The sequence below is a fragment of the Rhinolophus sinicus genome, chromosome 1 (assembly GCF_057876585.1).
Source record: "Rhinolophus sinicus isolate RSI-liver-muscle chromosome 1, RSI-T2T, whole genome shotgun sequence".
In the NCBI taxonomy this organism is placed as follows: Eukaryota; Metazoa; Chordata; class Mammalia; order Chiroptera; family Rhinolophidae; genus Rhinolophus; species Rhinolophus sinicus.
Window position 1 is genome coordinate 159,713,806 of NC_142501.1, and position 25,814 is coordinate 159,739,619.

Genomic DNA, 25,814 nt, shown 5'->3' on the forward strand with positions numbered 1-25,814 from the left:
ATTTTTTATTATAAAAGTATCTCATAATCATGAGAAAAATCTCAAAAGATAATGAATATAGTAGCCTTGTCAATTAGATATGCTTCCAAAATTTCACTCAAAACTTTCCTGATGCATCATATATAAATAGAAAGTGAACCCACATTCAAGAATAACCACAGCCAATGGTAAATTATTCTATTTAATGTCTACATAGTATTTCACAGGATTGTGGTGGGGGGATCATAATTTATTCATCCCATCCCTCATTAGTGGTCTATGGAGTAGATTCCAGTTATTTTGCTACTACAAACAATGCTGCCCATCTCTGTTCATGGGGTTTTTGTACCCTTGAGAGTGTTTCTGAAGATAGTCATCTAGAAGTGCCGTGTTTCCCCCAAAATAAGACCTAGCCGGACCATCAACTCTAATGCATCTTTTGGAGCAAAAATTAATATAAGATCCGGCCGTATATTATATTATATTATATTATATTATATTATATTATATTATATTATATTATATTAATTATTATATTATATATGACCAGGTCTTATATTATGTTATATTATATAAGACCCAGTCATATATTATATTAAAATAAGACCGGGTCTTATTTAATTTTTGCTCCAAAAGACGCATTAGCGGTGATGGTTCGGCTAGGTCTTATTTTTGGGGAAACATGGTACCTGTTGAATAACAATTTCTCCTTAGCCCCTGGTTTCTACTAATCTGACTATTTTAGATACCTTGCAGGGGAGGGAAAAGTTTTCCTTCACCCTCTTAGGGTCCCTGGCTGGATCTGAAAATTAAACTGACAAAGACAGATTAACAGGACAAAAGCATACAAGTTGATTTAATATAAATTTTATGTGACATAGGAGCCTTCATAAGGAAATGAAGCCCCAAGGAAACAGTTAGTCCTGAGTAGTTTGTGCTAGGTTTTATGAATATGAGAGGTTAAGGTATATGAGGTAATTGCAGTAAACTGGGAGAAACTTTGCAAGGCCTGTTTGTTCAGATTCTTCTGGGGAGGTAAGAATGCTCCTCTTCTCCAGGTAGAGGGAGGGCATCTCTTGCCTGATGGTTTTATGACCTGTTTCAGGGAAGAAAGGCAAAGGGAAGAGGAGGTCAGATTGATCTTCCTAATTCTGTTTAAAATATTCAAAATATGCCAAGCAGCCATAATTTGGGGTAGCATGTTATGAACCCCACCAATCTCATATAAGTGGAATCATGCAGTAAATGTCCTTCTGTGACTGGCTTATTTCACTTGCATAATGTCCTTAAGGTTCATCTATGTTGTCACAGATGACAAAGTTCCTTCTTTTTCAAAGCTGAATAATATTCCATTGCATATATGCACCACATTTTCTTTATCCATTCATTTGTCAATGGACATTTCAATTGTTTCCACACCCTGCAATCCATCTGATTTCATATCTGTGCTACTATAACATCAATCAAACTGGTTTTCACTTTTCAATTATTGGGCCCCTCCAATGCACTCTCCACGCCATACACAGAATGAACTTTAAAAAATGAAAATCTCTCATATACTTCTTTGATTTCTGGATACTTTGGAGGGATAAATATCCTGAAAAAAACATTCCTTCTACATAACTCCTAGTAATGATAAACCAACATCTTTCTTAAATGCTTAATGCTCAGCTGAGTTTGCAAGTAAGTAAAATCAGAGAGAAAAAAGGGAGTAAAGAGAATAGAAAATAAGGAGGAAATCTGGGAGGTAAACTGGCACTGAAATCATGTGGCTCTAAGGGCATTTGCTGGTGCCAGTAACATAGAACCTTGAGCTCTACGACAATTGCCTTGGGAAGCAGAGGAGAAAGGGAGAAGGGCTTGGGTGCATACAAGATGAAGAGTTAAAATGTCTCAGACTATGCAGGGGGTGGGGCTCATCTGTCTGCCCTCACACAATATAAATTGAGGCTTCCATTTATACTACCTGAGTTTTCTAAGAAACCACAGCTGAGAAATTAACAAACACACATCCTCTCTGGGGAGTGCACCACCAATCAGGACTTCAGGTTTTCCAGAGGAACAAGAGTTCACAATCCAAAATTACAAAACACTATGAAAGCTTCCATAAGGGAGAGTCAACAAAAGCAAACAGCAAAACCAGACACCTGAGGACTTGATGATGGAATTTAGAAGTAGAATATAAAACAAGTATGGGTGAAAAGCTTAACAAAAGATGTCAAAACAAAGAATAAGATGCTATCAAAAAAAAAAAAAAATCCTGGCAGGTTTGAAAAAGTACCATTGAACTAGTCCATCTAAAATAAAAATATTATCCTTGATATTAAAAACTCAATAAATCCGTTGAACAGCTCTGAACATCTGTTCAGAATAATTTACAGGAAAAAAAATCTTTTAAAAATTACCTGGAATACATCGAGAGAGAAATCCACTCCTCTCACTTTTTCCCCCCAAAATTCCAGAGGGGCTAAGAGACAGAGGATAGAGAAGATGTCACCCACAACTTGGAGTTCAGGAGAAGATGCTAGAGAATGTAGGAGAGCAATTCTTAGAGTGATGACAACCGAGCATTTTCCCAAACTGAATTTAAAAAATAAATCTGAAATTTGGAGAACACAACAAATCCCAAGCAGGCTAAATAAAAAGAAACCAACATCTAGGCACATCCTAGTGAAACCACCTGGCACAAAAAACAAAGGTCTTAAAAACAACCAGAGATTTAGATTACTTTAATGACTGCCCTGCTTAAAAGCTCTCAAGAGCTTCACTTCACCTGGTTAAAATTAGGGTTTTCCTCAAACTTCCATCCAAAAATCATAGCATATTTTCAAGAAAACAAGACTGGAATGTGACTAATGAGTAGAAATTTCTAGTCTCAATCATAGTGTAACATGTTTGGTGAGAGTAAACTATTCTTGAGATTTGATTTTATAAGGGGCACTGGATACGGAAATTTAACAATGTTGACCCAACATTGTCCAAGAACATGAATATTCTGGGCCACTAGAGAGATGGGGCAGAACGATCAGTGCCTGGCCAACATTTCCCCCATTTTCCTTCGTTCTGCTGGTACACTAAACAAGGACATGCAATCAACTCCCTTTCTCAGGCTTTTAACCTTTTCTGACTTCGTCATCAAAGAAGTTTCTTTCACATATATGTGGGGGGAAAAAATCAAATTCTATAAAGCAACTTAAATCCTTTAAATCCTGACACTTAAATAACATAACATCTACAAGAACTGCTACCTACGGACAGCTGTTCAGAAACACACAACTTCAAGGGTAAAAATATAGGGAGAACACAGCACTAAATATCTTGGAAAAATTTTTTTTATTTTCCTCGCCAACATTTTTTTTTTTTTAAGATGTTTTATTGAGGAAGGGGTACAGGACTTCACTGGGGGAACAGTGTGTACTTTCAGGACTTTTTTCCAAGTCAAGTTGTTGTCCTTTCTATCTTAGTTGTGGAGGGTGCTGCTCAGCTTCAAGTTGTCCTTTCAGTCTTAGTTGTGGAGGGCGCAGCTCAGCTCCAGGTCCAGTTGCCGTTGCTAGTTGCAGGGGGCACAGCCCACCATCCCTTGCGGGAGTCGAGGAATTGAACTGGCAACCTGTGGTTGAGAGGACGCGCTCCAACCAACTGAGCCATCCAGGAGCTCAACAGCAGTTCAGCTCAAGGTGCCGTGTTCAATCTTAGTTGTAGGCGATGCAGCCCACCATCCCTTGCGGGACTCGAAGAGTTGAACTGGCAACCTTGTAGTTGAGAGCCCACTGGCCCATGTGGGAATCGAACTGACAGCCTTCAGAGTTAGGAGCATGGAGCTCTAACTGCCTGAGCCACCAGCCAGCCCCTTTCCTCACCAACATTTTGTTAACTAATGATAAGTGACCATCAGAAATAATTTGGTCTTATATTGCTTTCAAAAAGGAGTAAGAAAGTAGCTGTTCAGGAAAAGGGGGTATATCAGGTTTTCTTTAAACATTAGAAACATTATAAAAAATGAAAATCCCATCACATGGAAATATATGATCAAAGGTTAGACTAACAAACATTCAAAGAGGCTCTATTCAAACGAGAGGCTCTATTCAAACGAGAGAGGCTCTATTCAAACAAAGTCCATTGCTTTTAGAAGAAACTTTTTTCTCAGACTCTTCCAGAAACACTTCATAATAAACAAAGAGCTCATTTCTTTACAAGGTGAAGTATGACAACATAGCTATGTTATGGTGAGAAGCTGGGCTATGGTTTGACCTCTGAGACCAGTTACCTTTGAGTTGTTCAAGCCAGGACAGCCAAAGCTTAGAGAGGGATAAGGCAGGCCATGGAGGGAAGCGAATGCAAGAATGCCTGTTACCCACTTTACCAAAACAAGCTCCAAAGTGTCTGATCCTCCTGCCCCCTACCTCACACGGTTGAAAAGTTTAAAGTGGAAGGAGCCTGTATTGTTCATAAAATAATGCAATCCTTTCACTTTGTTTTATTTTTCAAAGAACAGCTCTTCAAGAGTTTCATTTTAAAAAAATCATCTGTAAGGGAAGGAAAACATAAATACACTTAATTCAAACACTGATTTTTAACATTCCCATGATAAGTGAATGAGCAAAACATCAGGCCAGGTTTACAAACTCCAGAAGATCCCTGCAATAGGGAAAGGTGTCCTATCAGTAGGTGGCTGCCTAGATTTCAGGGACAGCAGAAAGGACTCCTGCGTTTTCCTCAGGTCCTTCCTCTCATCTATGGGCTCCCTGATGCCTAGAATAAATTATTTAAGTGTCCTTTGCCTTCATTCAGTGTCTGTCTTCTCATGTTGCAAAGGTACTGGGCCTGCCTCACTATTACTCTAGGGACACCTAAGTTCTACCAGATATTTCCCTTTCCATGTAAATGAAGAGATAACACCTTGCCCTGAGAACAGGTTTCAATGAGGGGCAAATTGCATCAGAAGATTAGCTCTCATACAAACAATTCAAAGTAAATACCTAATAGTAACATTGATCCCACACAACCTACAGTCTTATGCCAGATGGCTGTCTGGAAATAGTCTATATGTATAAAAGTTAAGGATGCTACCATCTTCTGTGAGAAACCAGCACACACCGCCCACAAATGAAGTAGCAAATCCTTTCACAGCACAGGTGAACTCACAGCACTCTTCCGCTTACTTACTTTTCACCCAGGTTTCTGATCCTCGTCATGTACTTGTCTGGGTTGGCGGCGCTCATTACCGTGGTATAAACTGTGTAGCTGAAAATAATGAGAGGAATTTTTATATACACGTGATTTTCCCTAATAGTCCAAATAGAGAAAAAAACACCAAGCCCTTTCCTAACACTTGGGACCTAGGACAAGAATAAAAATAGAAGTCCACATATGTTAGAATATTTAAAATTTATGATTCAAGTGACAACACAGTCAAAGTATTCTTTCCTATTTTGACAACACTGTGGGAGGCCAAGTTCAAACTTAAAATTCTCAGACTCCTCAGAGTTCCATGCTGAGCCAGCTTTGGTACTCACGCCTTGCTCTGCCCTACCCCACAAGTGTATGTGTCTCTCTGTTTTACTTTATATCCAATCCTAGAGATTTCCCCACTTTCCCCTTAATCTACCACCAGTGGATTTCATGTAACCCTCCTGACATTTCCTCCTTTAATTCTAATGTATAAAATAAGCTGCAAAACTGCCATTCTCCAGAGCATTTTCTCAATCTGTTGAAATATTGCTTCCCGGCAATTGTCGTCAGTTTGGCTCAAATAAACTCATCGAAGTTCTCTACAGGTTTGGATGTTTCTTACGTTGACATTTATATAAATATTTTTAAAACTATAATAATACAAAAATAGGTTTTTAACCCCTATTTATAGAATGAATATTAAGAGGGCAAAATTGTGCCCTATTGGAAGCAGTACAGTCAAGGTACAGTGGGAGCTAGCTCCTACAGGCTGATGAGAGCCAATTGTTAAATACGGAGGAAGTTTATGAGCCAATTGTAAACTTGAAATAGGCCAGGTAAGAGTACTTACACCATGGAAGCCAATAAATGCTACAAATCAGGGGGGTCTCTTGTTTGTTTGTTTTGCCAAACAAAGAGCTGGTTTACTAGCATACCACTGGGTACCACTTGTTACCCAAAGAGCTCATTTGGTGGAGTGGTAAAATACTCTGACTGACTAGGTAATTTGACTGACTAGGTAATTTGTTTTTCTGTATTTGGCTGTTAGAATATTGTTTATGGAATAAGCGTTTTAGCATTAATCTTTCTATCAGGTCATACTTAAAGAAAAAACTTTCAAAGAGGTATTTTGAAGATATATTCCTATTATTGTACAAAGTGAAAGAAAGAACGCCAGTTCTAAAAATGTCATTATACCTAAGTAATCTCAAAGCACCCACATATACATATATTATTCTCGAGGCCATCAGGAACACTACTATTCTATGTTTGTGTAAAAGAGGATCATTTCAAGGGGAAAAAATCAACTGGGTATTTGAAACTAAAAAATGACTTTACAGGTTTTATCTGCATTAGGTTATTTCTTGAAGAACAGCATTTTGATATTTCTGTCTTGGAGAAAGCAGAAGTGAGAACGATGGGTAAGCCGGAAATGCTGGGTTTTGGAATTGATTGAAAAGGAGATAAAACTCTGTATTGATTTGCAGATGCTTCCTCTTTTATTTTAGTAAGTTAAGCCCTACCGCACTGAGCAAAAGAAGGTGTCAGCACTCCCGATGAGCTAGTCTTAGGTGTGGATGAGGTCATTAGGCAACACCTCCAGGGGGACGATGAAGAACCATCATGAGCCAACTGTTGGCCTGTATGGTAGCTTTGCTATGGTGGTGATAGTGGACCTTCAGAATTTCCTCTACAAGTTTGATGGTGGCTGCCTCTCAAATTTAATTAAGAGTTTCGGGTCGCAATGGTAGCTACATTCCAGTGCTTCACTTCAGAAAAGTCTCTGGGTGAAATTCCAGGCTGTAGACCGGGAAAGCTATTGCTCACAGAATGCCACTACCAAGAATACAGGCTAAAAGAGTAACTAATTCAGTAACTTAGATAATGAATTATTTGTGGCATAACAGAAACTCCCCAGGAAGACAAAGGAAAGCCAAAGGTGTCTAAAGTTTAGGTTCTAACAGAGTGAAATTAAGAAGCTCCCAACCAGTGAAGGCAGTCCCCCCAGCCACACTGACTTAGGATGAAAATGTCACTTTCGTTTTTCTTTACATTTGTTTTCCTTCATGGACTTCTCACCTGGCTTATGATACATCTGTTTATCTGCCCCTCCTGGGCCAGTAGAATGCTAGTCCCATGAGAACAGAGACGTTGTTTTGTTCACTGCTGTTTCCACAGCACCTAGAAAGCCCGCCCCACGGGATTGTCAGATCCCTGCTGAGCCAAAGCATGGGTGAGTGAGTCCCCAGTTCTGGGGTGACAGATGAACAGATGTAATCAGGTGTCACTTACTTGTTATAAACCGGAAACACTGACAAAACCTGCATAGGGAAAAAAGACCATTAAAACAGAAAAGAAATGCATGTAGAATATCTATAAGAAGAATAAAACCACGTAACATCTTAGTTACAGATTTTTGAATTCTTTCTCCTTTGAAACAATGGAACATGTATCACAACTGTGCCTTTTTCGAACATGCAGAAAAGCTTAGCTGGAGGTGGGCACTTTAACCTATACAGAAATACGTTCAGAAAATGTCTGACTTTTTAAAAGAATGTTGTCAATCAGGTGAAACTTTTATTCTAACATTTTCACCTACCACATTTGCTTGATTTCAGAGAATTTTTTCTTTCTTTTTTTTTTTTTAATTACTATCGGCAAAGACATCAAACATCCTGGACATCAAGATATGCGTTACCTGGAACAGCGCCTCCAGGGTGAGGTTTGCCTGGCCCGTGGCATTAAGGGCTTTGATGGCAGGTGTTCTGTAAGGACAATGGACAATGTCACTTGGCACTTCAGGAAATCTTGAATCCCACCAGCTCTCCGTTTGGGAGACTCAATGCAAGGCCGAGTCTCACTATCTCCCTTCCCACAAAACAGATTCCGGCCCCCAAGCATGTTTGCTCCTTAGTCTCAGACTCCCATGGTGGAATTAATTCAAAGGTCGGCCCACTGACCCCAACTGCTCAAGGAAGCTGGGCAAGTAAACATGTGTCACTGCAGAACTGAACAGTTATCACCAAACACACAGGGCAGTGAAGCGAGGGGGAAATACCTGCTCGTTGGGGACGCACTGACTTATTACAATTCTAGAAGTTTCAAAATTAGAAGGGACAATGAAAGCCCCCAACTGGTTCATTTATGGAAGTATGGGAAATACAGTCTTACATAGAAAACCATGAACCTCGATTGCTATATCCTTTCCTTTTCCAGATGGGTCCCCAAAGGCCCCAAAGGCCCCCGCAATGAGGCCTTAGCATAGCTGGTGGTGGAAACCAGGGCTCCTGACCATTAGACCAGAGCCAACCTTACTCTTCCAACACCCAACCAACTGCCAAAAGGCTCCCCACCACATACTCCACTCTCCCATCCAGGCCTAAGCACTGGCAAGGGGGCACAGGTATATTTTCTGGGAGGGGCCAGCATTTGTAGTCGTCTCTAATTCTGGTAATAGGAGGGGCACATTCTCCTGACCACAAGAGAACACTGTAAATAGGAAAGTGTATACCGGCCTACCTTCTGTCATCTTTCTCAGGCACTGGCTTCCAGTGGTCATAATTTGTCTCAACTCGGAACCACCTACAACAGAGCACATCATCTTGTCTTATCCAATGTCACTGGGGACATAGCTACAGCAGAAATCCATAAAAATAAAAAACTTCCAGTTTTACCAATTAAAAAAGGTTATTGATACAAAATGACCAGTCTTTAATTCTACTCACGCTCCATTTAAAGGATCCAGAGGCCAAATGTCTGCCGGGCCACCTCTGTTCCTAGTGACGACCACTCCCTCCCAGGGAGACACGCCACCAACAATATAATACACATCAGCGATAAGGGGCGTCTTGGCCAGTTTGTAAACAGCTGCTTCAAAGTTTTCTGATTCGCCCAGGGTCTGAACAGAAAGACAACCCTGCATCAGCATCATCATAACAGGGCAGTTATCCACACCAATTGATGGACAAATGGTCCAAAGCACATTCTCCCGATATATTAAATAACCTCATTCTCTTGTCCTCAGGGGTCCTAAAATGGAAGAAACCTTAATGGGGAGCCAATAGCAGCAGCAGGATTTTTCTCACAAAAGGGAAGAACCGTGGACAAGTTCTAGGCCCAGCTCACCAAACATGGGCTGTGTGCTCTTGCAAAGGACTCCCATGTTTCCTCATTCATTTGTTCTTTCAACATTTCAAGATATTTCTTGAGTACCTTGAGTACCTACTGTGCGCTAGGCACTGTGCTAGCATGGGGACAGAGTTGTGAACATCACTGACCCAGCCTTGTTCTCCTCAAACTTCTAAGGGTGACAGGAAAGTCAACAGACAATGGTGACACAGTGTAATGAGTATCAATATATGAGAAGATACCATGGAAAGTATAGCAGGGGACCCACCCTCACCAGGGCATTAAGGAGGCATCTCAGGGAGGTATTGCATGAACCGAAGCCAAAGAGACAAACAGAAGTTAGACCGGTGAAAGTGGTGGTTTTTGGGTTGGTAGTTGGGGTGAGGAAGAGTGCTAGCTGGATGGAATAGTTTGCCAAAGGCTTGGAGATGAACGAGAGCGTGTTTCATTAGAGCAGTGCGCTTTTCTGGTATTCCGGTGCCCTGGGGGTTCATGAAGACTCCAGAGGTCTGTGGCATAGATAGTTAGGTGTCACTTTCAAAATCCTCAGCTTCCAAATGTGTTCCTTCCTCAAGCTGATCTGCTTGATCAAAAACATCCTGCAGTACAGGGCCTGCTCTTCCCACCTGTACCTTCACAATCACTCTCCTACCACCTTGTGAAAGAAGTGCATTTTCTGCTCACCCATCCTGAGTACTGCCAAGGTACGCTGTCAAGGGTAAGGTGGGGATAAGGCCAAACAAAAGAACAATTCAAAACATGACTGTCTGCAAAGGTGCCATCGTTCAGCACCATAAACCATCAACCCACAGCAGGACCGTGTGGACTTTCCCTGCCTTAGACATATTGCTGTTAGTATTTAGACTAGAATTAGTTTGTTCTAAACTCAGCAAAATTATAAAGTGAGGCAACAGGAGTGATGACACAATTTTTTTTTATGTCACCCACTTAGTATCATTTTTATGTCGCCCACTTACCATCCCCCACTCAGTATCAAAGAATTTATTGCCTCTAACAGCACTGCATGAGAAAAAAAGCAAAAGAACATCAGTAAGAAATACTGAAGGCCGTGCTGACGTATTTCACCCAAGCGGCAAAGTCAGGGCGAGACATGTACCTTATCTGTTTATCTCAGGAAATCTACAGTGACTGCTAGTGGTATAGGGTTTCTTTTTAGGAAAATGAAGATGTTCTAAAATTGATTGTAGTGATAGTTGTACAACTCTGTGATTATACTAAAAAACAGTAAGTTGTATCCTCTAAATAAATGAATTGTATGGCATGTGAATTATACGGCAGTTACTTATATACCTCAATTAATGATACCTCTAACCTTATGACCCAGCAATTCCACTCTTAAGTACTGACCCCACAGAAATGGAATGGATACGTATGTTTACAGAAGGACTTGTACAAGAATTTCTATAGCAGCTTATTCACGATAGCCCAAAACCAATTACTTTTCCCTACTGCAATATTGTACTACTCATTAAAATCTGTGCTTACCACTTTAACTAGTGTCCAGCTTTATCTTACTATCAAAAAGGTTGATATGCGTTTTGCAAATCTTTAGATGCTTATGTTTTCCAGGAGCTTCTTACATTAAAACAGCATTGTTAAATGACACAGAGCATCACAGCATGAACACGGTTAAGAAGATGCAGTCAGGGTTGAAGTGGGCTCCAGAGTCAATATACTCACAGTGCGGATAAGCCAGCTGATTGGAGAGTGTCTCTGAAAAAACGCAGCGATCGCATTCTCCCACCACCAGCCTTTATCTGCCGAGTTGAGGAAGGAACAATAAGAATATACACAAATTGCTGCCCAAGTGCCACTCATGAAAATTCCTTGAGTCTTGTTTCTTTTCCATAATACAAGCTGACAGGGAAGAAAGGTTGGTGGATAAAAGGTGATTTTACTAGCATCCAGTTTTCAAAGACGAAGCCCAAATTTCATGGCAACCATAATAACATGATATATGTATACACATAAAATCATTGTTTCTAAGAACCAAAGATTCTGTGTGTGTATGTGTGTGTATCACATGGATACACAGAATCTCTGGTGTTTGGAAATAATGATAATTATATTAAAGGAAATCACTCTATTAATTACGCCAGGCAAAATAAAATTATGTAGCTATTAGGAGAAGTGGCTCAATAAGTATTAGAAAAATTGTACAGAATGTATATCTTTCAGAACTTTAAGTTTGATTTGGGCTTACATTTAAAAAAAATACAAATGTTCAATCATTCCCCAAAATTACTTTTTAACATCTTTTTTAAAATCTCTGTAGGGGATTTATTTCCAAACAATAATTTTCATTCAAGAACTAAGCATTGAGCATCTATTACGTGCCTGTGCAGACAGAGCTGACTCCATCTTGAAAAGCTGACTCTAGTTTAAAACTAACCCACCTGAAATCTTGACCCCCTCCTCTTTTCCCTGGGTGGACTCTGGAATGTGTAGGCACCCTCAATGTCTATTTTTAACTTGCCCTCACACCAGAGCTCCCAATATCTGGTCCCTCTATTCCCCTCGATTACCCCCACATTCGTTTTAGAGTACATAGGTCCATTTCTTAGGGGGTATAAATAAAACAGGTGGTCTGGGAGGGTGGGGGCAAACAGTGCGGGGATCCATTTCGTCCTGCTGCCGCCCAGGACTGCATTTCTGTAAGTTCCCTATTAAAACTCTTTAAGCCGACAAGCTGGACTTGTTTCGTTCTCTGGCCTCTTGGCTCATTCGGCATTTGGGGGCCACTTAGCTAACACAGTCTTTTCACGAAACAGTTCTATATATTGACTTGGTCCTGACCCTCAGAATTTAGCAGTGAACAGAAGAAACTAGTGTACTGAAGAAAGAGTGAAAAAATAAAATGGAGTCACTATAGTCAACCTGATAAATTACTAAAACCAGGTAGACTGAGGCATGAAGAAATGATTCTATTCTAGCATTAACTATCCTGGGAACTTACAGTTTTGAACTTTTCAGTAGTGTATCAATGCCTGGAGATATATATATATATATATATATATATATATATATATATATATATCTCCAAATCCTATACATAACACTCTGAAGAACTTAGGAAAGAATTTTCACATGTCCAGACAGCCTGACATCCATTATCCAGGCCCCTGACATCTGGAAGATCCCCAGCTCAGACCATCCCAGAGGCTGAGAATGCAGGACTTATTCTTCTCAAGAATGTGCTTTTCACTATAAGAACTCAGCTTTTCTTTCTTCTTCGGAACAGTCTGGGTATTACCTAGTTATGTATCTGGTTTGCAAACCCTAAGACCCTTGAAAAAATCTTTGCCGTTTATTTCTAGCAAAGCCTCCTGACTCTTTGCTCAGTTGACAGTACCATTAAACAAACAAGATTTGGATAACTATAATAAAGAAAATAAGACAAGAATGTAATCGTGAGTGATAAGGGAAGATTCCTTTATAGAGGAACATAAGGACAGCTCCTCTGAGTTGTGGACATTTGAACTAAGATGGGGAGAACATTCCAGACAGAAGGCAGGGTGTCAGGGACCCAAGGCAGGCACAAGCATGGCAGATGTTCAGAAAGAGAAAGAATGCTGGTGAGGTGCAGGTCGAGCAAGGGAGAAGGAGATAGGCACAAAATGAGGTGCAGGAGGTGATCCTATAGAGTTTTGAGGTCACAGTCAGGACTTTGGATTTGTTATAGCAAAATGGAAAATCATTGTAGGTTTTAAACAGTGGAACCACCTGATCATGCTAGCTACTGGGTACAGAAAAAATTATAGGCAGGTGAGAGGCAGGGAGACCAGACGGACAGCAACTGCAGCAGTACAGGTGAGATGGCATCTAGCCAAGCAGTGCAGGCAGACAGAATGGACAGGGCCAGTCTAGTTTGGGTGGTAGAGCTGACAAGACTCAGGGAATGAGGAACAAAAGAATCCTCCTGGTACAATCAGTGGAGCAGAAGTGCCATTTCCTGAGACATGGGAAACCAAGAGAAGAATAGATTTGCGTGGAAGCAGACTGAGAAAAGGGCAAGAAAAGGGGAAAAGAAAGAGGCACAAGATATGCTTAAGCATGTTAAATTTGGGCTACTTAGTAGACATCAAAGTGGAGACGCTGAGAGGTGGCTGAGTACTCCAATCTGGGGCTCAGAGGAGGTCAAGCCTAGAAATGTGACAGTAACAACAAATGCTTTGATAGCCCTTACTTTGTACCAGGCCCTGCTCTGAGTATGTCACATACATGAACTCTTTGCATTCTCACAGCAGCGATTATCATCCCTGCTTTCCAGATGAGGAAACTGAAGCACAGATAGGTTAAGCACCTTGGTGAGGGCACCCCGCTAGCAAGCTATAGCACCAAGATATAAACCAAGGCTAGCTGTCTGCAGTTTGAGATCTTAACTGCCAGGTGGTTAATTAAGTTTCCCATACTCTATGCCATTAGTTAGTCCTCAAATCATATCCTTTCCTTTCCCAGGGCAGTTAGAAGTGCTGTTGGCACTTTCTGTAATGCCCAGAAACTCAATTGAATATCTTACCTCCATTAATCAAGACATGTTACATTATTGTTCAGGCATTTTAACTCAATCTCTACAGACTAAAAAATAACTGGTTTTCATTAAAATAAGGCTTTAAAAGTTTTTAAAAAGCAGTTTCACTGTTAAGTGTGTATGTTACAGAATAACTCAGCTATTTTTAAACTGCTTATACCTTAGGTTCTACTCAGTTTGTTAAACAATTTGAGTCGCAAAATAACAGAAACAAAGTCCATCTTTTAAATAAATACACAGATGCTCTGTGTAAAAGCTCAGTAACTGTCATGGAGTTACCTGAGTACCATTGGTTGAGAACCAGTCTCACGCACAGCTGACATTTGAGTAAATGTTGAAGAAATACAATAGGATCAAGAATTGACTACTATGGACTCAAGCTAATACTCAACCAGCATCTTTCTGGCAAAGTCTTATTTATATAAAAAGATAAGACTAAACCTAACCAAGGGAAACAACAACATGAAGTCAATCAGGGGTTCATCTGATGACCAACACTTCTCCTTCACTCAGCAATAATTTCCTGAAGACAGAGACAAGAGTTTGTTCATCTCTGGGTTTCCAGCATATTGTGGAACTGGATGATGTCCCCTGAGATTTAGGGAATGGCAGTGAGGTTGTATAACAAACAGAGCAGTTGGGCCAGGACCCAGGAGATCCATTTGTGAACCACCTCCCTCATCTACTGGCTGTCATTTCCTCACATAGCCTCAGTTTCCTCCTCCGAAAAATGAATGGGATTAGTAATATCAGCCCTGCCTATCTAGCAGAACAGTTGTGAGGCTCTAATGAGAAAACTTACTGAAAAGTACACAGTAAACTATAAAGGGCTTTACAGATCTTGCCTGTGGATGTCCTTATATAGCCTCTAGATTATTGCAATAGCTTCCTAACAGCCTTCTGCTTCCATCTTAACCCAACACAATTCAGTCTCTACAGAGCAGCCAAAGTGATAGTTAAAAATATAAATCAGACCTGTTTACTTCCTGGCCAAAAATCCTTAAGGGCTTCCATTGCGCTGAAAATCCAAGCTGTTCATCATGACCCTCACCATGGCCTCTCACGTCACGGCACCTCTCATGTCACTCCCTCCTTACTCCATGCTGTAACCACACTATCCTCTTATCTTTCTGGAACCCATCAGGATGGTCTTCCCCCAGCTTCTGCAGACCTGGCTCCTGGATCCCTGACCCTCTAGCTGTAGTAGCCGCCCGCTCCTCCTTCCTTCTCTATCACACCTTCCTGGTTTACTTTCTTGGTGGCACTAATCACTCCTGCAATTATCTTCATTGCTCACAGGCACACTGCCCGTCTCCCCACACGAATGCATGGCCCTGCCATGTAGCGTCGCAGGCATTCTTCTGTGTCCTGTTGGGTGAGTGAATGAAGTATTTTGAAAACACTGAACAAGGACATGGCTAAAAATGCTTAGAAGTTCATTTTGATTACCTCGTTCGTCGCCAGAAATTGTAAACTTCCGTGGACTCTGACCAGTCCATAATCCTACATAGCCAATAAAAGTGGTTCCTGTGTATGCGATCTGAAATCAAGAGATAATGTGTCCTTTTACCATTCAGACCAAAAATATACATTGAAATCATCTATTTTGCCCCACAATTTCATGGATTTTTTTTTCTTCTTGCTTATAAGTTCCAACATAATAGAATAAAAACTCTGAAGTAGACTTCTAGAAAGTTTAACCTTGGAAGAATTCAGTGGATCTGTGACCTTGGATGGGAAAATAAAAAGGTACATCTTTATTTTCACTAACCTCTACCTGAAATTTCACTCCTTCTGTAATGAATGCGTGCAACAAATCATGTTGTCATAGCAGTGTCTGTGATACTGTCACCAGCAGAAATCACAGATATTTTCACATACAAAATGGTATCATGTTTGTCTTGATATGCATACTTTGCATACATATCTTAGAATATCATGCACACTTATCACTACCCTGAAATTATGGTAGTTATTAGAGCCACTGCTCAATTTTACTATTTAATGTATTAAGAAAAAATATAATATTGAAATGACTATATTTCAGTATAATGGGTTTTCTTTGTAATCCCATTTTATTTTTTGTATTATAAAATATTATTCTGAGAAGGGATCTATAGGCTTCACCAAAGGGGTTCCCACATAAAGAAGATTAAGAAGCTCCATCCGAGAAGTAACATATGGGCTCCAATTTAAAAAACTTGTGTTCACTTGATTGTAAGAGATAAATATCATGCATCGTATAAGCTCCGTGAAGGGGAAACAAGTGAGGCTGTTTATCCATGATAATCATATTTCAATTTTAAATGTTTGAAAAACTATTTTATAGATTTCTCTCATTGAATCCTCATGATTGGCCCATGAGTAGGAGGGATCGCTCCCACTTTAAAGGAAAGGCATGAACTCCCATGATTGCAGCACACCATCGTATTACCCTGCGGAGAAAAATCAAACTCTATCAATTAGTTCAAATACCAGCTTTCATTTGTTAAAGAGATATTACTTAGAATAGTCCCTGGATCATGCTGTTCAATAAAGACTAACTAATATTTTTATAGTTTGAGAAATGAACCAGCAGGCCTAGGTTAATATTTTTCCTTAGAAAACTGAATCTTAAGTCCGTTGCCTTTTTCATTTAATTATTTATTTCTACCTCATCGAGTTGTAAAAATAATATAAGGTGGCTAAATTACAATGGAAAACACAGTGGCCTTTGTTTTATAAAAGACCTTTTCCCCTAAGCTCGTCAAGGGCCTTCTATGACTTCTCCCCGTCTCCATTCATGGCAGTAAAATGGGAGTAATTCTACCTTGTTACTAAAGCCTTTACAAAATGTTAATTACATATATTTTTTTTAAAAAGTAACCCTACGATACAATGACCCTCATATTAGTGTCCCTCTCAATTGAAGGGCTGAGCAAATTAAAGTTTTAAAAATCAAAATCATATTGTAATTTCCAAGATATTTTATAATACATAATTATAAATAATTCTAAGATATACTTTATGAGATATTTTATCTTGCAGCTCTGAAAAACTGTTTTTATTTATAAATGTGATTTCCAATTGTCTCTGCCAGGTCGGCTAATATAAACAAACCCTTAGCAGCAGGAGGAGACTGAATTACAGTGCAAGGCCTGAGTTTGGGGAAGATAGCTATTCAGAGGTTGAAGGCCTGGGTTCGGTCCTGCCTCTGCCACACCACCCCCATGTGATTTCCGGCCTCTTTATCTGGAAAATGAGGATGAGAATGTTGCTTTGTGCCTGCCTCACTAGGTTGCCAGTGAGGCTCAAATAAAGTCCTATATGTGAAAATACTTTTAAAATTATGAACACTAGCCAAGAATCAGAGATTAATTATTTTGTGAGTAACCTGTTCTTAATTTAGCAAAACAATTTACTGGCTATGAGCCCTCAGCAGAAAGACAATACCCAAGTATAAACTCTTAAATTAGGTAATAATAACCTAAGCACTGAGAGTAAAGTCACATCCGTAGGCTATTTCTCATGGGAGCTCCAGGATAAACAGAGACAATGAAGCAACAACTGTTACTGTAGTTACGGTGAGTTCTAGAGAGAACAGTTGAAATAATTTATTTTTATTGCATTTATTCCTTTGTCTATTTATAAGAATTCTTGCTCATTGTAGATAATGGAGAAAAGCATAAATAGTGCATGAAAATAATTATTATTCTATCATTCAGTAATAATTGCAACATTATAGCAGATTTCCTTTCAGAATTTATTGTGCATTTATATTCTGTCATTGTTACCATTTAAAGCCATTTCTGAAGTAATTCTTCAGCTATAAATCAAAGTGTTAATAGTGGTGAAGTAAAAGAATGCAAGTGAGAAAGGAGAAAGTTTTTCCCTTTAAATATTTCTGTGTTTCTTGAACTTTTCATGAGAAAAAATTTTTGCTTGTAAAAGTAGATGACCAAATGAGCATTTAGTAAATGACTATTGAGTATTTGTGACTCAACCCCTAAATGCAAAGAACAAGCGAAATATACTCCTTGTCTTTAAACAATGACCCCAAAGCCAAAATCTGGCTTTTGAATGTGCTGTTTCTCTGTCTCTCTAAATGTTTACAAAGAAATGTGACAATAGTATATATTAGATTGTCCTTTCAAAGGGACTATGATAAAATAAAATGATCTAAGTATAATTTTTTTTTAAAGATCTTACATAAGAGAGTGGTGTGGGTCAATCATACGAAGGACCATTTATTATTTGGCCACGATTTATCAAGCACATGCTTTGTATAGATGCCTTCATTTAACCTTTATAACTATTGCCATAAAGCAATTATTAACCTCTCTGAGCTGTAGTCTACAAAATGGGTTTAAGTGATTTCCCAGGTTCACAAAGGAACTAAGTGACAGAAGCAGGATCCAAACCCAGGACAGTCAGACCCCAAAGTTGGGTGTTCCTAGCCATTACACTATGCGGCTCATCTCTATTCCAGAAGCAGCCTGAACATAGGAAAGCAGAGGAAAGAGCTGACTTGGCATAAGTGGATGACGGCTCATACCCCCATAGGGAGTCCCTTAAGGAAAATGGATTGACCTCTCTAAGTAGATGATTAATAATAATAAGTGACGCTTCTTTCTGTACACGTAATTGATGTAAACCTCTCTTCTGAGTTTGTTTTTCCAGGAGTTTGAATTTTTTTGTATTTTAAACTGATAACATACTTAAATAGCAGGCCATCCTAATGATTGCCAACTTGGGTTAGCAAGTCTCTGATTTCTGAATCTTATGCTGTAGGGACCATACCTGCCCATTCTTTAAGAATTGCACATCCACGGTCAGCTTGCGTAAGAAATCCCCAAACGGATAATCCAGATTCCGGCCATGGTAAATGTGGCCTGCGGAGTCTTGAGCCACAATACTGGTGCAGAATCTGAGTAAAAGGGAAGGTTCAACAGGAATGAATGAGAAAAACAAGAATAAAGAAAATGAATTTTTCATTTTTAAAATAAATGCTTAAAGTAAAAGAGTTATTCTTCCTTATAACGGACACATGTGCTACATAACCGTTGTACAAGAACAGGGATTCACAATTCAAGATGAAAACACACCTGGACACAACTTATCAGTGTTCAGTATTGCTAGACCTTTGCCCTCGGCACACATGGCATCAAAAACGTGCTAAAGGAGAATTTCATCCTAAATCTAACTCTGAAACTGGCCCATTCTGGGCTCAGCTAAAACTGAACTTTGCTTATTCCTCTGCGTGACAGTATATAATCTATTTAGCACACCGTTCAAAGCTAGCTCAAGCGCACCTCTCTCATCCATGAATTTCTCAGAACAAGTACAATGGCACTAAACCATTCTGTTCCACAAATGTTTTGTTTTGCCTCCTTGGAAAAGTAGTTAACTCTTTACGGGCTTGGCACTTTTCCTATGTCCCTTAGAGCTCCTTGCACAGCGCTAATAAAAGAAAAGGATCCTTTTAAAACTCTGAGCCAGAGAGAAGTAGTTTGAGGAAAAGAGGAAGAGGTTTATTAAGATGTCTAAATGTCTGTATTCTTCAAGGAGATGAAATGTTATGAGAAAACAATTTACATACAGCATGTCCAATTCTGGGGTGGGAGAGAAGCTATGTATATCACACGAACAAAACTAAGAGGAAACATCTTGTCATTTCTAAGCAACAGGATTGTGATTAATTTCTTTATACTTTTCTGTGTTTACTAATTTTCTAGATTACATATTACTTTTATAATTAGGAGAAAAATATGTTACTTAATTTTTTGTTTGTTTAAAGAAAGAATCTTGGTTTGGTTTTAATTTTTTCTAAGATTTTTTATCTTAACTTCAAAGAATTCATGTCAAGGAGGGAACTGATGAAACACCACACATGTCTAAAGCAAAGTTTGTAGACTGTCTCTCAAAGACAGTATTTCAAAACTGGTAAGACAACAATACTTCCATGTCATGCCTGAATGTTTTCACATGAGTTAGCCCACAAGCCAAGGGAACAAATGGGAGCCGGCTGTGCTTTGAGAAAGGCACTGCCGTGCGCTGGAGACACATGTGCTTTTCGCAGCAGCAGTGACCTTTCGCTGTGCACCTGACTTTCAGTAAGTTGTCCCCTCTGAGGTTTGGTTTCCACATCACAACAGGTAATACCATGTCCAGTGCCTGGGACACAGAAGGCGCAATATAGGGTAGCTAGGCTTACCCTGATTCAAAAAGCCTTACATCAGAAATGAGAATAAAACATTTCCTTTGTTAATGCTAGTGGAGTCTGATGGTGCTTAATGTAGTGAGGCACTTCAACATATACCTTAATATCAAAATATTAGAATACTAAGTTAGAACATTGTTATTAGAACTTCTGCTTCGATCTGCTTGAATAGAGTGACTCCAGGAAAAGAAAGTTGAGAGGGAAAATGAGAATGGACTTTCTTCATTGAGAAAGCCACATGTCAGAATAGGAAAAAGATGAAGGTAGGAGAAGAGGAATATCAAAATTAACTTATTTGCATTGAAAAGCACTTTAACAAGTTTGAGTCTTAACACAGTTCCTTAAAGAGAAAGGCAGTCACAGTGCATCTTAACCTATTCTGCTTTAGGTATGCTGTGAAGTGGGGGGGAGGAGCAGTAAAGTTTTATCCCAAGAACTAGTTTTTCATTATCTTTTGGCAGCCAGAAGCTGTAAGTATCTACAAGCTGTTACTACATGAGGTCGGTGGTAGCAAACAGCAAGTTCTGAAGACAAAACTGAAGTCAAACCTCTCTTAATCCCAGGACCAGTTAGTGAGCCAATGGAGACTTCAGGCTCCCCCTGCACTTTGCCTGGGATCAACCACACACTCCATATTGCTTTCTCGTCTGTGTACCACATTTTGTCATGCCCACGCTGCACACCGAACACTGACGGGCCTTATTAGCCAGAACAGTGTTCCCTGTGATATCAGCTCTGGAGGGAAAAGACTGGGAAAGAGGTGTCAGGATCACCAGCTATGACACACATGGGGGTGCGGTGAGATGCACGGGGTACAAGTAAGTGCTGCATTGTAAGGCTGGAGGGTCACTGGGTTAACTAGATGATCCAGATGAGAATGGGGTTAGCTCCAAAAACTTCCTGAATACGTACATATTGAGCAGAGTTTCAAACGTGGAATGCTACCGTGACTGGTGGCGGGAGAAAGAGGGGCTTCAGGAAGAGGAAAAGTTCGGTGTCGAGGTCAGAGAAGCTGCTTTCGTTCTCGGAATCCGTGCATGATCGGCTGCTCAGATTTACCCAAAGAAGCAAAGAAGAAGCGCTGAAGGTTTCTGTACAGCCCACTCACCACCCTGTTTTTGTCACACTGAAAACATGTCTGCTCCCACTCAGATGTGACAGGAGTCCCTGGCAAAGCCCAATTCAATCGCGCGACGTGGGGCACTCACGCGGTGGACTCGTAGGCCAGGTTGACCAGGACACAGTCGGCCAGGCTGAAGTTCAGGACGGCGCACAATCCGCGGATTTCTTCCGTGAAGGGCTGGGGCAGGAAGCGCTCCAGCTCACCCATAGCCTTTTGCATCACCACGTGGACCCACTTGGGGACCTTGTCCCTAGAAACGAAAAGCTATGAAGGTATTTGAGTTGCTCGGAGTTCAGAGGGGTGGAGTGTGTGTGTGTGTGTGTGTGTGTGTCTGTGTGTGTGTGTGTCAGGGGTTTGGGGGGGTACACCTAAGGCTCTCGGGGTGCGTGCTGGTTGTCTCCCTTCCCCAGAGAACTGACAGCCCAGTCAGTTGCTGCATCACCAACCCGCAGGCTCCAGGAGGGAAAAAGAAAACTTGGGGAGCCCGCGAGACCTGCAAGGAGGGCGTGGGCAACATCTCGCGCGCCACCCTGATCTGGAATGTCTTGAGGACGGGCGTGCCACTGGTGACACCGAACCTGAAACCCAAACCAGCCACGCCGGGTCATCCCCAACCTCGACGATGCCAAGAACAGCAAGCAGCAAATGACAGCTCTGGTCCCCGCCAACCCCTCCACACTAGAGGACAAGCCTGTCCCAGAGGGGAGCGGGAAAGAGTCTCAGTTCAAGCACTTTGGGCCGCGCGTGTCTGGATTTCCCCGCATGCGGACCCGGGCCCCCGTGTCCCCGCAGATGCCGTCCCGCGGCCCCGCTCACCCGAGGATGTGCGCCATGGCGGCGCGCAAGAAGTCCAGATCGAAGTGCTGCAGCACCGGCAGCCAGCGCAGCTCCGGGGCCACGTCCAGGCTCACGTTGAAGAGCGGCGGGGCTGAGGGCGCGGCGGCGGCCGACATCGCGACCCCAGCCAAAAGCAGCAGCAGCAGCGCCAGCGCGGGGCGCGCCCCCGGGCCCGCGGCTCGCATGGCTCCGGCTCCCGCACCCACAGTTAGGACAGCAGCGTCCACTGCCGGCGCCCGGGGAAGCGCTGGAGGAGGAGGAGTCGGGCGTTGCTAGGAGGACTGGAGGCGGAGCCGGGGGGCGGCCCGGCCTGTGGGTCACCGGGAACCCGGAACGGCCGGACGAGCTGCTCCCTCCGTTCTTCCGCGCTTTGCCCCGCGCCTCCATCCCTCCTTCGGGGGTCGCAGCCCAGCGTCCCGCCGCACTCTCCGTCCTGCGATGGCACTAAATGCTGCGGGTCGAGGCTGCCCACCTCCACTCCCCGCCCCAGCCATCCACGTGGGCTGGGAAAGGGTCAACTGCGGCCTCCAGAGGATTAATGGTTTTCAGTAGCGAAGAGGTAGCCGCAGAGTCCTGCTGTGGTAAAAGGGATCTACACCTCCCTGTCTGCCTCATTTGCTCTTATTTAAATTCTGAAAAGGGTTATCAGGATATTATAAAGGAAAGGGGAGCTTTTCCTGTTCAACACGCCCACCTTTTAATTTAAAAAAAAAAAAAAAAGCTAAAAAGTTAGCTAACATTTACGTGCCAAATATTTTTGACTACTCGGTCTCATTTAACCATCGAAACAAACCCAAAGACAGGTTCTCCTTTCCATCTCGGTTTTTTTTTTTTTTTTTTTTTAAATGAAGAATGTGAGGCTTGTAAAGGTTAAGTAATTTACGCAAGGTTAAGGAATTCGCACCGCTGGTGAGCCGGTGCGCTGCTCTCTGAGTCAGGCTGTCAGAATCCAAATTCCACCTTCACAATCATTAACCTGAAGGGCCCTCCCCTCGCCTCTGCATTCTCAATATCTGGGAGACAGAAAACTTGTCTTAGGATGACTTAGTAAGGCTGGGACATTCTTGATGGTTAGCACAATCGTCCGTAGGTAAAATAGAGTCCACGTGTAGAGGAAACTTGGAAAGTTCATTTTTTTCAGGGTTTTTTCTCCCCTTGTCAAGTAGAATACACCATCACTATCGCTGATTCCCCTCCTCCCCTCCCCCAGCCCCCCACATTTTTATGGTCTACATGTTACTGAACTAGTTTCAAGCCTGATTCTGCTTCTTCCTGGTCGTTGCATAAAATCTAAAACCCAGGTTTTAATTTGTTCATTTGCAAAGCCTGAGTAACAGCAGTTGCCTGCTTAAGCCACAGGTGCATTGAGAGAATCGCCAAGGTAGCAAACAGATTAGCTGAGTTCAAAGAGGTGTACTTGCATTTAAAAAAAAAAAGTGACTTCCAGTCACTTCAAGACTGATATTAAAAAGACAAAAATTAAAAACAAATACAAGATTTTTTTAAAGGTAAAATAGACGTGTTTTTTTTTTTTTGTACTTAAACTTATAAACCAACCAGCCAAACTACTACTATCATCATGCTACAGCAAAGTACAAAACATCTTTTACAAATACTTAAGTAATAAACAAATCAGGGGTTATAGTAAAACAGGAAAAAGGGGCAGAGGAAATCAATGAAGCACATTATAGCTCATTAACCTCTCACCCGAGTTGAGGTTTTTTAACAAGCCTCCCAACCCCAGATAATATGAATAATCCTTCATCACACGTCTTTATACTTTTACGTACTTTCTATTCTCAAGATAAGATTCTAGGTCCTAAAACTATACAAAATGTTATTATATCTAGTTGTCTATAGCCAGAGACATCTTTTATCATTTTATTTACAGTAAGGCTACAGAAACCTCTGATTATACTCCAGTCATACCCCATTCCCACCCCTCCAAATTGACACAATAGCATAATAAAAAAAGAACCAGGATATCAAGGCAGAGATACATAGAACAATCCTAGAAGTGATACTGCCACTGCCCAAATTGATTGACTAATATACCCATTGTCACACATCACCAGGCTGTATGTTCATGGAGTAAGTTGGGAATAAATCCATGATTTGCTGGGTACTATTATACAATACTTATGGGTGTGCTGTATCACATTGTAGCTTTCCCCAGAAGTTTCCAAAGTGGCCTCCAAATCACCAACAAGTCGATTTTGTTGGAACTGGATCTGGGGCGGCAGGGCTTCTCCTCACAGCTGTAGAACTGATTGTTCCAGGCCTGGTTGTTCCAAGACTGGTTATTCCAGGCTTGTTGGCATCAGGTCTGACTGTTCCAGGAATGGTAGCTCCAAGATTGGCTGTTCCAGGAGTGGTTGTTCCAAGTTGGGTTACTGCCGGTCTGGTTGCTCTACACTGAAAAGTTTCCAGAAGCATTCACCAGGCATCCCTGGTGACCGGAAGAAAGGCCCGAGTACTCTGCAGTTGCTGAGCCCTTCTGAAAGAGAATGGTGGGTTAACTAACGGAAAGGGTACAAGGAAATCAGAATTGTCTGTGGCTGGGGCTGTATGCTTCAGCAATGGACACAATTAAAAAGTTATTGAAAGGAAAGAGTAGAAAAATAAGTTTCCTGTTACCTGAATCATAAAGTTGCTATTCTTTGGCCAGTTGTATTTCTGCCACCTCTCACATTTCATTCTCTGGTTCTGGAACCAGGTCTTAATCTGTAGCTAAGGCTCAGGATGTTGGAAAGTTCTTGCCTTTGCTGGAGGCTGAGATATTTCTGTCTCTGAAATCTCTGAGTACAGAGCTAGGTCTGTGAGAAGACGGTTCTGATCTTCTGTTTCTTGACCTGGACCTTCTCTTCCTTCTTCCCTGTGCTGTTCTCTACAGAAGTGGGTAGTATTATGCTGGGACTGGGGTAAGAATCAGGGTTGTTTTGAATAAGCAGATCCATGGAGGAAGGAAGAGGAGAGACGGTCTCTGTGTGGAGTGTCTCAGCAGATGACATTTGCAAGGATGCATAATTTTCTTCAGGCCCATAAATCTCAGGCTTCCCTGAGATGGAAGCTTCCCTAGAATTGGATGCTTCGGAGCGAGGCAGGCTTTGGGGACAAGCCACATCCACACTCATGCTGCTGAGTTGAAGGAGAGAGAAAAAAAACAACCAGCTGGGTTGTAGGAAATGCCCAGGCTTAAGTATGTAGGTAGAGAGCTTAGAGAAGTGTGTCTCCAGACGTGAAAGTATAAAAAAGACGGAATGAAGTGTGTCACCTTTGTACTAACAGGACCCAACCAGCCCTATCTAGCAAAGGGTCCAAATACAATATTTTTAAAACAACCATGATAAAATGTATTGAGTGAACAAATCTACAGTGTGGTCAAACAGGTATTATTCACAATTAGGCTGAGCTAAATATAATTTTTATATAATCTATTATTCCTCAACTATAGATGTTATGGGACAATTTAAAACAGGTTAAAAGGGAGATCGGAAACTGCAAAACTCTGAGCCCTCTCCTTTCTGCTGCTTCTATGCTGTGCATATTTCAGAGATGCTATGCATTGATTTCATGACTTATCTATGGACCAGAGCCTCCAGTTTAAAGAATACTTCTGAGGGGAATGCAAGAAGGTAGATGATTCGTATTAAAAACATGGGGTATCACGTTTTTTATTGCTGGCATCTCGTTTTGTTCAACTTAAAAGCAGTGTGGCAGTTTTCAAATGTAGCCACATATTCTTCAATACTCCTCCCTTCCAATGGTAGAGACTAATTCTCCCTACGCACCGCACACCGCCCCCAACCACCCGACTGTGGGCT

The 25,814-nt window shown here is 41.3% G+C and overlaps 1 protein-coding gene and 1 pseudogene across 5 annotated transcripts; both read right to left on the reverse strand.

The window, feature by feature from the left end:
• Nucleotides 1–807: 807 nt before the first annotated feature.
• NAAA (N-acylethanolamine acid amidase) lies at nt 808–22,253 on the reverse strand. 4 transcript variants are annotated; one of them, XM_074324445.2, is made up of 11 exons: nt 21,970–22,252; nt 21,239–21,403; nt 18,611–18,737; nt 15,281–15,371; nt 10,981–11,057; nt 8,877–9,049; nt 8,671–8,733; nt 7,850–7,916; nt 7,444–7,472; nt 5,146–5,223; nt 808–1,075 (listed from the first exon to the last, which is right to left on the reverse strand). In XM_074324445.2, exons 1-11 carry the CDS (start codon nt 22,173–22,175, stop codon nt 1,069–1,071), a joined length of 1,083 nt encoding a protein of 360 aa, XP_074180546.2. In that variant the 5' UTR covers nt 22,176–22,252; the 3' UTR covers nt 808–1,068. The 4 variants fall into 4 exon arrangements, with proteins under 4 accessions (XP_074180546.2, XP_074180545.2, XP_074180547.2 ...); XM_074324444.2 differs by lacking the exon at nt 808–1,075 and adding an exon at nt 3,296–3,589 and having other exon boundaries at nt 21,970–22,253; XM_074324446.2 differs by lacking the exon at nt 808–1,075 and adding an exon at nt 3,296–4,505 and having other exon boundaries at nt 21,970–22,253.
• Nucleotides 22,254–23,911: 1,658 nt separating this feature from the next.
• LOC109439748 (homeobox protein NANOG-like) lies at nt 23,912–25,270 on the reverse strand (annotated as a pseudogene). The gene is made up of 2 exons (XR_016018709.1): nt 24,628–25,270; nt 23,912–24,487 (listed from the first exon to the last, which is right to left on the reverse strand). The product of XR_016018709.1 is annotated as a homeobox protein NANOG-like (transcript).
• Between the last annotated feature and the right edge of the window lie 544 nt (nt 25,271–25,814).